At 40.6% G+C, this 12,749-nt stretch overlaps 1 protein-coding gene across 1 annotated transcript; it reads left to right on the plus strand.

The window, feature by feature from the left end:
- Nucleotides 1-8,073: 8,073 nt before the first annotated feature.
- LOC131878071 (uncharacterized) lies at nucleotides 8,074-9,084 on the plus strand. Its single transcript, XM_059223971.1, has 4 exons — nucleotides 8,074-8,511; nucleotides 8,576-8,658; nucleotides 8,757-8,967; nucleotides 9,053-9,084. Exons 1-4 carry the CDS (start codon nucleotides 8,277-8,279, stop codon nucleotides 9,082-9,084), a joined length of 561 nt encoding a protein of 186 aa, XP_059079954.1. The 5' UTR covers nucleotides 8,074-8,276.
- Nucleotides 9,085-12,749: the final 3,665 nt, after the last annotated feature.

A 12,749-nucleotide genomic window follows, 5' to 3' on the forward strand; every position in this document is an offset into this window, starting at 1 on the left:
GCTTAAACTGTTATTTTGTGCCCACGTCTTAGGGCGGTTTTACACTGCGATGGAAAACTGGGATTGAATCCTGTTTGTGGATGGAAGTAGGACTAGTGTTGGGGCAAGTCCAAGCTCGAGTCCATGTTCTTTCTAAAAGGCTCAAGTCCGGATTTGTCGAAAAAACTCATCTTTTGGTTCAAATTTCGCAATATAAGTCTTTTTGTAAGATTGGAACAGTGAAAGACTCAAGCCCTTTGGTGGACCCGCCCCAGCTCTAGTCCCACGTCAATCCTCAAACCAGATTCAATCCTGGTTTTCCATCGTCCATAGTGTAATTACCTTACTGATTTTTAAGAAACTATTGCTTTTGACACAGAGCTCAAAATTGGAGAATACTTTCTTAGTCAACGAGAGACCAACTAATTTGAAAGAATAGCTATTTATTCAATAGCGGGGGCATTCTTGCGTGGAGGTTATAAAAGTGAGGCTGGAAGAAGATCTACAAGGTCAAGACACCTTGAAAGCATTTGTCCATTTCATGCCGTCGAGTTTGAAGAGAAGAGCGAGGGCTTGCCCAAGCTTCTCAGTCGCTCTTGCTAGGACACCAATTGCCAAACAGGCGGCCTAGCCGGTCAGGGCTGTCAGGGCAGCGTTGATAGCGGTTTGGGTCATCCATCCACGGCACGGCTGACGTTTTGGAATTGCTTTTGCCAAGCTGAACTCTCTCTCTTTTGGTGTCAATGGTAGTGGCGTAGAGTCCGATCTAAAGCGCCATGAGAGAATTGAGATCCGGAGAAGAAGTGGGAAACGTGGTCATGGTGAATGTTCAATATACTCTAGTGTTATTGTGACAATGGGAAAAGAAGAAACCGTTTCATTGGAATAAACCACCAGACAGTCACGCGACATTCAGTAATGACTTCACTCTAAACACATGTTTTGTTTTGGGGAGTTGTTTGACTACGAGAATAATTTGCTCATTTGAGATTTCCGTTTTATTGCTTTTCGACAATATTCTTCTGGTATGCAGCAACCACCTGTCCCGACCCCAAAGGTCCCAATGCCACTCCAAATCCAATCTGAATCATACAATGCAATGACTCCTCCTGGCTCCTCCTACCCAACCAGATTCCAGTCCAAAAGGTTTTTGATAGAGTCTCTGTTAGGATGCTCTTTAAATGAACTTGGACCCCATTATACGAAGTACTAAAGGATCCTAAGGCTTCAGCAACTTGTGGCGGAACCTAAGCATTTGGACTCTGTGTAAGGTTACTAACGTGTACTGTACATTTTCATGTTCAAACCAACAGCTCCCCTTTGCGGGTAAGTGTCAAAAATGCAGTGATTTCAAACCAAGCCCCTCTTAAATATGTACATCTACAAGACAAACAGTCTTTTCTCAATAGGCTCCACTTTTTAAAAAATTGAACCGAATATCTGATTAAGACTAAACTTTGCCATAAAAAAGTGAAAATCCCCTTTCTCTTCTAATTCCTTTGAGGATCAGCCTAACTGATTGGCCTATTTGCTGGTGAGGATAATGCAACCTTTTCTTGTAAGATATTAATAGCTACCCACCACTGAAACAGAAGATGAGTCTTTTCCGTTTGACATGAAAACGGAAAAGCGATCAACTGAAAAGGGTGGCAGAGGGAGACAAACCTGGTCAAAGTCAAGCTCAGAGCAGAAGAATCAGTCCGAAGTAGATTGGTTTTGGACCCAATTCCCCGTTGCTTTGGCCGCTACTTTCATTGAGTCCTACAATGAATCAAGGTTATTGAACCACTCATCTGAAAACATAGCCCAGAAGTCTCTAAGTAGTTGTTATATTCTAGTCACCGATACCAATTTCCATTTATGCTTTACTCCTGCTCTCACCATCACACCACTCGCCATAGTCGTTTTCCCTCTGTATAACCACCTCCACTTACGAACAGTAAACATCTAGTCAACAGCCACCATTCGGTAATCGCACAGTAGCCAAGCTATATATTCAGATATTGGGGACTAACGGGCTTGATCCGGTGAAAAGTTTGACTTTGAAACTTGGGACCACTTGAACATCATTGCATTAAGCCGATAAATCCCAGAAACATTTTGAATAAGTAAACCCCATTCGTAAATAGAAATGAAACAACTAGTACTTCCTTCTTTGAACTTTTTGTAAAAACGAAGAGCCAAAGAGCATTCTTTTACATGATTTTATTCAACTGATGTTTATGAGGCATGAAAGTAAAGTAAAGTACACGAGGTGAGGGAAATGCAACGAAGCAGGACGTATCTAAATTCTTGATTTCCTTCACCACTAGCCCTTTGAAATTAAACATTAAGATTAGATCACATACTCCAGGTCCTAAACCCTGAGGTGTTGATTTGGAATGAGTATATCTTCGAAAAGGTTGTTCTATAACGTTTTTTGGATTCTGAACAAAGTCCGGTAAGTGTTGTACCTGGCGAATGGTCTCCAAATTTTTCGATTCTGGACATATTCCCTTACTCAAGGAAAAGCAACGATGTTGGAGTGGTCGATGTTTCGGATTATTTCAATAATTCCACTTCTATCCCAAAGGCGATTGGCTACATCTTGAATCCCAACTGAGATTCCCGCTGAAAAAAGTGATGACTTTCGAGATGATTCATTGATTTCATACTTTATCGTATGGTTTGGAAGAATTTGTTTCTTTTGTCCATCGAATATCTCCAACTCCGACATGACAGAAATAAAACGGTTCCTGTGGAGGTGTTCAGGTTTGGGTCTAACAACCAAATAACTATTGAGCGGGCGATTTACCGGCACTTAGAGGTGTGTTCTTAAGCTCTAGAAGTGCATGGTCCAAAGCCTCCGAGTCAAGACGGCTGCCCTTCAAATGGCGATTGACAAAGGTCTTGAGGGATTTTGTTGTCGCTTCTGCACGGTCTTTTGATTGGGCGTCAAATGGAGAAGACATAAGAGCACGAATGGAAAGAGTATCACAAAATTCAAGAAATTCTCCAAATGGAAACTTAGGACCAGCATCACTGCGAAACGAGGTCAAAATACCGGATATATGAACTAGAAGATTGCAATGGGCAAATGTGGGTTGGATGGGTTTAAAGAGGTTCCTTAGACTAACTAGGCTGTACATGTACTTTATAGCGGACATACTCACATTTTAAAACAAGTTGACTGATTTCAATTGACAATCAGGGCAAAGAAAAAGCTTGCAATTAATGGCAAGAATTCGAGTAAATTCATTGATGGGTTGAATGAAGACAGAATGAATTTCTTGATGAGCTTTGTCGAGGAATGATAATGCAACGGCCATGTAAAATTGAACAGCAATGGAATCCCAATGTTTCATGAATAATGAAGTTCTAGATAAGAGAACTTGTTTTCCCCAAAAACTGGGTTGGAGATTGGGCAAATTAAATTTGTTAGAATTCAAAGAATTTTGTCCTTAAGATTAACTTTTACACCCTGATTTTTCTTTGTACTTATCGTGGAAGAAAGAAAAGGCCAAGGGCAGAGAAAAATGTACAAAAGAGATGAAAGGTAGATGCAAGTAATCTGTAGAAGAAGAAAAAAGTGAGTGCAGTCTAATTTCGATTTAATGAATCTTGATTTTACGATAAATTTCTATTTAGCGATATTTTTGCTGCTCAGCAAAAACTGTATTTACTTCATAGCAAGTGTCGATTTAACAATATGTTCTCCCCTGACGGACAATATCGTTAAATCGAAGTTCAACTGTAAGTTGTCGCACTGTCTTCAAGCTCGATAGATTTCATACTTGACAACAAAGCCGCACGGTTTTTGATCAAGTATATGTATGTTGTATATTTGGTTTATTCTATGTCACGAGCAATGTTTGGCTTGATATTGAGAGAGATTAAAAAGGACACCAACAGATACTAATGTTTTATGTTCCAAGTCCAAAGGGAGAAGATGTGGTGAAGTGGTTAGCGCGGTTTCCTTGAATGAGAGAGGTCCCTGGTACGAATCTCCTCCCCGAACTTTCTCAAGAAAACTTTTAGACGCTGACCCTACCCATAGCCGAAAAACCAAACTGATACGGACACGACACTGCCTATCGGCAAAATTATAAGAACGATGTGATGGCTGGCTTCGCTGATCGGGCAAGGCTCATCCCTCCGACCCTAGCACCCAAATACAACAAAAAATAGAGTTTGGCGAGTCCTTGCCTGAACAAAGATAGAGAGTCCACATTTCTTTGTAATGCCTTCAAGGACTTGAATCACGGCTTGACCACTTTGATATTAAAATAAAACAGGATCTTGCCTTCAGTCTGAAAATGGGGACTTCCACTTTGATGTCTGTCCGTGAGCGAGTAATGTAGACTGAGCTTGCAAATTTGAAGAATACGACTTTGTCAAGACAGTAAAATCCATTCAGAATTTTGAAGGTTTGCGTCATGTCTAGGCAATTCCTTCTGTCCCGTAGCGTCATTAGTCCACTTGATTGCAGTCTGTTCTCGTAACTGATGGTCTCAAACCCTGTTACAAGTCTCAAAGCTCTACCTTGGACATTTTAAAGAGATTCTTCGTCATGTTTTGAAGTCCTGCTGCAGCTCTGAATGCAAAATTCTATTAGGTGAGACAGCACGTATTGTTTGAACCGCCCGATAATGGTTTCCTCTTCCATAATTTAGAATCTCTTCGGAACTGACTAAGGATGGAGTTTGCCTAATTGATGTCGCTGGTGAATTTTGCCATCTTGTTGGACTATGACTCCAATATCTCATATGTCATTTTTTTCAATTTGAACTCCTCTCATGGTGTAGTTGTATCTGGGATTGTTGTTGCCCATGATAAGAACATGACACTTTGAAGTTTTAAAAGTCATGTCTCACTTCTGCAACCAGGCCAATAGAGTTAATGCCACCCTGAAGCTTGGCATGGTCATTAGTTGACCCGATATTCATGATTGATTTTGTGTCGTCAGCGAACATACTTTCTATTGCAATAAGATCTTCAGCAACATTCTTAATATACATCACAAATAGTACCAGTCCGAAAACGCTGCCTTGCATCACAGACAAGTTTCCAACCTTTACTTGGAGACGCCTTCTCGCGGTCAGATATCCAGTGAAGAAAATTTACTTCAGCAGGATCTTGTCACTTCACTTTGTCAACTTCGAATCCATTTTCAAGAACCTTGACCTTGTATTGAACTCCCCTTTCCATGGACTTGAAAATAATGCTCATAAGTGAGATAGGTCGATAATTTGCTGTCTTAGATTTGTTTCCTTTTCTGAATATGTGTGAGATTATGGTCTCATTCCAGTCCGCTGGGACTGAGGCTGAACTCGTTAAGAGATGGAAGAGCATTGCCGGTGGGTATGTAATTAGTCCTATTCCGGGGATGGCATGTGTTTTATGTCCTCTTTGGTGAACACTGACCCAAAGATATTACTCAGCATATGTTGGCCTGTTCAGAAGGGCCGTCTGTAAGCATCCCGTCAGGTTTGACTAATGTTGAAATGCCACCACAGAACTTGGATTTGGACTTCTTGTAGTTGTACAGTGTTTTTGAGTCTCCTTTGAAGTTTCTTGCAAGACTTCGCTCAAATTCCAAGTTCACACCTTACATTTCTTTCTGGACCAATTGACACCGAGCTTCATGCTTCATGAATTTACTGCAGTATTTGGTTGTTTGATATGTATTCCACAGTCTTTCCTTTTTGCTGATCGTTCTTATCGTGTTTTCATTCATCCACAAGGATTTAATCCTTGTTTTCTTCCCTACTTTTTATTGGGATTCTCCCATTCATAACCGAATGATCAGTTATCTTGAGGATTTTCCAAAACGTGCAATAATCATTGTCATCGCCAGCAAAGACAGCTACCCACTCAGTTTATAACAACAAAATATCCTCAAGGAGTGTAAGTTAACCCTTTATATGGCTTCAAGGGGAAAAATCACCATAATCAGGCTTTCCTCATGGTGCTTTCATTGAGGACGAAACAAAGCAGGGTAAAAATCGAGTTTGTTGTGGTTTTTGATTGCAGCGTATATGAGTAACCATGATGCAGAGCTACTCCTGCTAATTGATGGATGCGTACTCTACCGTCAGAAATTGCGACCCACACCAAAGTAATCGTTCAACATTTCATCCCTTACAAAGAGCGATCAAGCCCAAAAGTTAAAGTGATCTCATAAATATTGTCATGTCTTCATTTTATTTTCCCCCTTCAATGTCCCAAAAAAGTGGGAGGCACCACCATTCATTGCTGCTCGGTGGGGACACGCCTTGAGGAACCCCACAAGATATTCAGGACGCTCAAGCTACCAACCACAGCGTATCCCATGGCCAACGAATGGCTTTGGGTATTATCCCCATTAAATGCTGGGGTCCCAAGGGAAATGTGGTTGTGAACGGCTTGATAGATGAAGGGTTTATATGACTCAATCCTCATCAGCAAGAGGGTATTCAAATATCTTGGAATGGTAGACTCGCCCCCTGGTTCCCTTATCATTCATGGAACAACTACAACCACATAAAAGCCATTTAGTGGGACCGTCATGATCAGTCATCCCAATGTTAAGAAGACACACACCCTGGATATGAGGTTGCTCCCCGTGCTATGCAGAAGCCAAAGAGGGATGAAGTGGTCCACCATCATAGGGAAATGGGTCTCCTACGAGATGTGCCATTACCAGACAACTGTGATAATCACGTGTCATCTTGGGTCAGGTGGTCACCTTACCGTCATCAGCCAAACAAATTTTTGGTGTGCAGTTTTTTGTTTGTGGGCTTCTTTGCTTTTTTGTGAGGCAACATTTTATCCGGTGCGCCAAATTCTGTTTTAGGTGCTCCCTTTTTATCCATATGTATGCCACTTTATTCATCAGCGTGTCGTTCAAAAACTTTGGTGTGCCCTATTCCGTGTTTGGTGTGCCTGTTTTACGTCACCCATCATTTACATGGACTACCCAAGCCCTTTCTTTGCCACTCAACATGCATCCAGGATGAGGACTATGGCGCCTTTTGTGTCCAGTGACGGAGTTGTATGCGCCCAGTCCAGAGGTCCTGGTGCTGAAGATCAAGGTCGAGAAAACCTGTATGGGCATCAATAAACTCAAGGGGTTAGTGAACTTTTACTTCAGGGTGGCCAGATTTAGGGAGGACACAACCTGCTTAATAACCAGGCTTTTTCATTTGCCAATCCAGCTTTTTGAGCTCAAACAATTCCCAACCTGTTTTTTTGCGAGCTGATAATCGGGTCCTCCTGGGTTTCTAAGTACTCTCCACCCACGTGACCTCTGGTGGCCAAATAATCCTCGACATCTGTAAGTGAGGGATATTCCACCTTCGTCATCACAACCAACATTAATTAATTCTCACCTCTCCTTCGGGAGTAACTCGTGTTGTAATCAAATACTACAAAGAAATTTGGACTTGGTTAGCTTGCAAGCAAACCAGGATTCGTAAATTGGGACGCTGATTCGGAGAGTTAGCCTGCAAACTTTTCATTTATTGGGATACATAGATTAGTCGACAGAGAAGACTCCGAAAATATTTGATAAATCTTTAATCATTTATTTCAAATGCTTCTTCCACTTCAGAACATCTTTTAGAGAGAGATAAAAGAACAGTGTCCGGAAAACCATTCATTTTTCAGAGAATGATAGTACGAAGACATCTTTTTCGATCTTGAAAAACTATGAAAGGGATAGTTATTTTTGCTTTTTCAAAAAAAAAAATCAATTTTCGTTTTCAAAAGAGTTCATCCTTATAAATGAGTTGGCCTTACCGAGCCCGAGAATATTAGTAACTGTCCCGTTCAATGAGTGACGTACATCTCTCCAATGCAACTCTGAAGTTAGTTCACAAGGGACGTTTAAGTGCTTTGGTGCAATCTTTTTTTATATTTGCAATAATTATAATCTTTGATAATTTCTATAATTTCGTGCATTCCCATATTCATCTATTGGGTGTTGAAATTCTCGACTTCTTGCATTGACCCGGCATCGCTGGGAGGTCGAAGGGTAAGACATCACGAATATTACGATTTTGGCATGCAATGTAAAAGATAGAGGCCGAATTTCATTCAACGTGTTCTTCCATTGGAAGATTGTCCGGCTCACAAACATTTTTTTGCATTCATTCAAGCTAACTGCACGATTAACCTTCAGTTTATGCATGTGCTATAGCTTATCAAAATACGCTCTCAGGGTCCCTTCACCAGAGAATGGTGCTTTTCCGAGACATTCGTCAACGGTTGGTGCGCCGAACCCTGGATAGGCTGACGTCCGATTGATACTGGGGAACCAACGGCGACGCTGCGAGGCAATGATATTGAAACGGAGAGTCCAGGAACGGACTACTTTCGTGGCGTGCGACTTGCGTCAATGCAACCGAGTTTTGGCGAGAAACCACTGGTTTGAAAGAAAGTTGACAAACAAGCTTGAAGCGGAAAGAAGGCAAATGATTCAGTTAGAATTCGTTTGCAGGATGAGGTGGATGGTGTTTTTACTCACTAGTAGTGTCTTGGCGTGTTTCACTCTCACCGTGGCGGATCAGTATTGTAATGGAAATGGGTATCTTTATAAGTTGGACTTTAAATTATTGTTGGATTTTTCTTTGCACAGATACTCCAACATATTCTGACCCGTATACACCTCAGTATGCTCTTCGTCGACAAGGCTTTGACTTATTTGGCGATGGTGGTTCGGTAATATTTGGATTTATTTACTCATAAGAGTCGCAATAAAGATATTATTATAAGATCAAGAGGATTTCTCCAACTTCAATTTTCGTATCTCTTTTCAGTTGGGAATCATTGGTGTAGGAGCCATTGCGGGAATCATTGCTGGAGGTGTAGCAGTGGGACAAGCTGCCAATGCCAGGACGACTATCCAAAATGATATCAACACCTCTCGACAGGGCCAACACACTTCAGACGTCAGCAGAGACAGTGACAAACACTTTAATGACTGCTCAAGCCGATGCCACACCAACAACGTCGAAGCTAATGCCGTTTGTAATTTTTAAGTACCGTGGCGATGGTGACCACCATGACCGGAAATGCTGATGACAATATGGATGCTATTAAACTTCGATTTTAGATGCTGCAACGGCTGTCACCTGCGAACCGTAATCCATTACTTGCGCTTTTAGCTATTTATCATACACTTGTTTATATTTTGTCCCTCATGCTATTGTTGTCTTATGTTGAAATCTTAATGCCCAATAAATATACTTAAAGGTCTTCAATGTCATCCAATCCTGATACCGATTGATCACGTCAGCAAAACTTGAAATGTTTCCAAGTTAAATGCGCGCCATTTTTAATACGCAGTTTCAAACTGAGGAAGACACCCGCCGAATCAAAACGGAAATTTACTCAAATTCTTCCAATGGTATCAAAAGAGAAGGTTCATATTTTTAGGATGTAAAAAACAATTCAGCCCCTATGAATGCTGATATCAAAGATTTTCTTGCGAAAGAGTATATCTGCTATTGTTGATGGCCCAAAATAGCTTTTGCCCGTTAAATTAGGTTTTGACCAATGACACGAATTTCAAACTGACAAAATCTGCTTGTTGAAAATCAAATTTTAACAATATGTTGGTAAAATTCTGAAGGTTTCTAGATCCTTGAGCCTTAGCAATTAGGACCGTTAGATGGCATAATGTGTTTCAAATAAAATGATATTTTTCCAATGTCTTCTTTCCTTCTTCCAGACAGAGGCTCTGAAACTTTAAGAGTTAATCTTTTTTTTCACATAAATTTTTACTTAAGTCAAAACGTTGTTAGAATATAACCTTGTCCATGCTTTCATGAAGTTAGGTAATGGTTTTCAGCCAATAAAACTATCAAATTTTTTTATCAAAAAATATGCCTAAAATACAGTCTTTTTCGTTTCCTTCTTTTGCGCTTGGAATGCCGTCTTGCCGAAGTTAAAGCCTAATCTGCACAAACAAGAGGATTTTCTATTTAGGAATCCAAATTTTCCTCTTTCATTTCTTTACAGAAAAAAAAAAAAGGTTGTGAAACGAAAATTGCATATTCAATGTACATGTAATTTAAAGTATTTACTCGATTCTGTAAAATATGCATCTCTTAAGGGTTAAAAATTTTCAATTTCAATTATTTTATATTAATTTGTTCCTTTAAGGTGCTTTAGATGCCACAGCTGCCGTATGGTGTGACCTTTCAGTTTAAGGTCGAGGGATCCCATAGTGACAACATGATGTCAGTCGGCAGTTCCTCCTGGTTCCATCCTAAGGCCCCTTCTATTTATAATATTCGTTGCCCGCTTCAAAAGCTTAGCATTACTGCCAGTCTCTCTTCTTATGCTGACGATACAAAGTTGGTTTCTGGTAGGAATGGCCAAGTTTCCAGTAGCCTGACGAAGGACCTAGAAAGAATCTACTATTGGATAACTGAGAGTAATATGGCCTTAACGCCATTAAACACTCCACTATTAGATGATGAAGGTAAAACATTGAGCAAGTCTCATTTATGGAAGATCTAGGTGTAGACCTCCAAAATAATGGAAAGTTTGATGAGCATATCCAGTTGAAAGTAAGGTAAAGCATTTCAAATGTGTGGTTGGATAATACCGCACGTTTAAGTCCAGAGATAGTGTCACGATGCTAGCTCTGTACAAGTCGGGTTGTTTAGCCCACATCTTGAATATGTTTAACGCCACTTGGGCTCCAAGAGTTCAGCAGGTTCGCAAAAGGTCGAACAAGTCCAAAGCTGTTTCACTAGGAACATCACAGGAATGAGAGAGCTCTCATGTATATATAAATGTGTACTAGTCAGAAATATAATCAGTTATAGCCATCCAACTCCTTGTGGGTGATGCTCACCCACAAGTATAGAACAGAATTCTACTTCTGAAGGTTTGGATCACAACATTCCTATCGATTTCTCTCACTTGAATATTGCAAGGTGTTTGAGAAGATCATGAAGTCCAAACTTGTTGAATTTCTTGAGGTCAATGAAGTCCTTCCTCCTAGCCAGCACGGGTTCCGAGCACATTTAGCACAGTCACCCAACTGATTGAGCATTTAGAGCAGGTCATTGAGGGACTGAATAGGCGCGAGTCAGTAGATGTTGTCTCTCTTGATTTAGCCAAGGACCTTTGATAGAGTAGATCCATGCCTTTTGTTGAATAGACTTCATGACGTTAGGATCCAAGCAAGGTTCTTAGTTGGATAAGAGCTTCATTCAGGAAAGGAAGCAAATTGTTAAGATCGAGGGATCCTAAGTGACATACATGATGTCAAGTCGGTAGTTCCTCCGGGTTCCATCCTAAGGCCCCTTCTATTTATAATATTCGTTGCCCCGCTTCAAAAGCTTTGCATTACTGCCAGTCTTTCTTCTTATGCTGACGATACAAAGTTGGTTTTGGAGGAATGCCAAGATTCCAGTAGCCTGGCAAAGGACCTAGATCATATACTATTGGTAACTGAGAGTAATATGGCCTAACGTAATCATCAAGCCCACTCCTTTAAATACTCCACTCGTAAATAATGGAGGTAAAACATTGAGCAGGTCTCATTTATGAAGATTTATCTTAGACCTCCAAAATAATGGAAAGTTGATGAGCATCCCAGTTGAAGGTTGGTAAGGCTTTCAAATGTGTGTTGGATATATCGCCACGTTTAAGTCCAGAGATAGCATCACGGTGCTAGCTCTGTACAAGTCGGTTGTTTAGCCACATCTTGAATATGCTTAACCCATTTGGGCTCCAATGAGTTCAGCAGGTTCGCAAAAGGTCGAACAAGTTTAAAGCTGTTTCACTAGGAACATCACAGGATTGAGAGAGCTCTCGTATTGGGAGAGACTAAAAAAGTTTGGACTGTACAGTGTTCAGAGAAGGAACGAAAGGTATCTAATATGCATCCAAGAGCTTTGTCCCAACCCTGGATTAAGGTCAATTGTAGTGACCTAGCGGCTGAATGTGCGTTTGAGAACAACCTCAAGCCCTCGAGAATCCAGGCTAGTTCGACGAATGAAGTCCACTTCTCTTCTTTCTCGGGCTCCTTCATTGCTTTATTGCTTCGCTCTAAGGTCTGGTTTTTCACGGGCTTTTCTAACCGCTAGAGGGAGTGCAATCCCCATCACTTTTAAAGTGAAAGGTTACAATTTTTCTATTTATTACCTTTGTAATATCATGTGATATTTTGGGTCTACCAACGAGTTTGAGCTGACAGACCGAGCTAGTTCTTGAATAAAGGATGGTCTGGAATGCAGCATAAAATTTTGTCTAAGTCTGACTTGACATGCCCTTTTGATCCAGTAACATCTTTCAAGTGAAGGAAATTCAAGGAAAAATGTGGTCCGGATAAATAACTTTGGGCATTTTGGGGAGGGAGAATTAGGACAAACATCACAATCAACTCGCACTAAACGGCCATTGACTTTCATTAATCGAGGGATTTTGAGTGAGATGTGTAATAAAACCCAACAAAATGAACATGTTTTGGTTTAATTCGTGAACGCACCATCAAATTAGTTCAATACCACAACGCTACTTGCTTAGACAAGTAGGTAAAATGAAATAAATGCCAAAAATTAATTCATGCACAATACGGTTTGGCTGGGCATGTTTGTCTTTGCTTTTACTCCATGGGTTAACGTGAGTTGTTCATGAACTCGTTCACTTGACAAGCCCTATCAATCCAACTCTCAATTATTTGATGATTAATGCCAAGCTCTTAGTCTCTTTTGCTTTTTGGCTCTGCGCTTGCGCTAGCTTTACCATTACGACAGATGTTTGTTTTGAAGTTTTTCAAATCGGATGAAGGA

This window comes from Tigriopus californicus, chromosome 3 (genome assembly GCF_007210705.1).
Source record: "Tigriopus californicus strain San Diego chromosome 3, Tcal_SD_v2.1, whole genome shotgun sequence".
Classification (NCBI taxonomy): Eukaryota; Metazoa; Arthropoda; class Copepoda; order Harpacticoida; family Harpacticidae; genus Tigriopus; species Tigriopus californicus.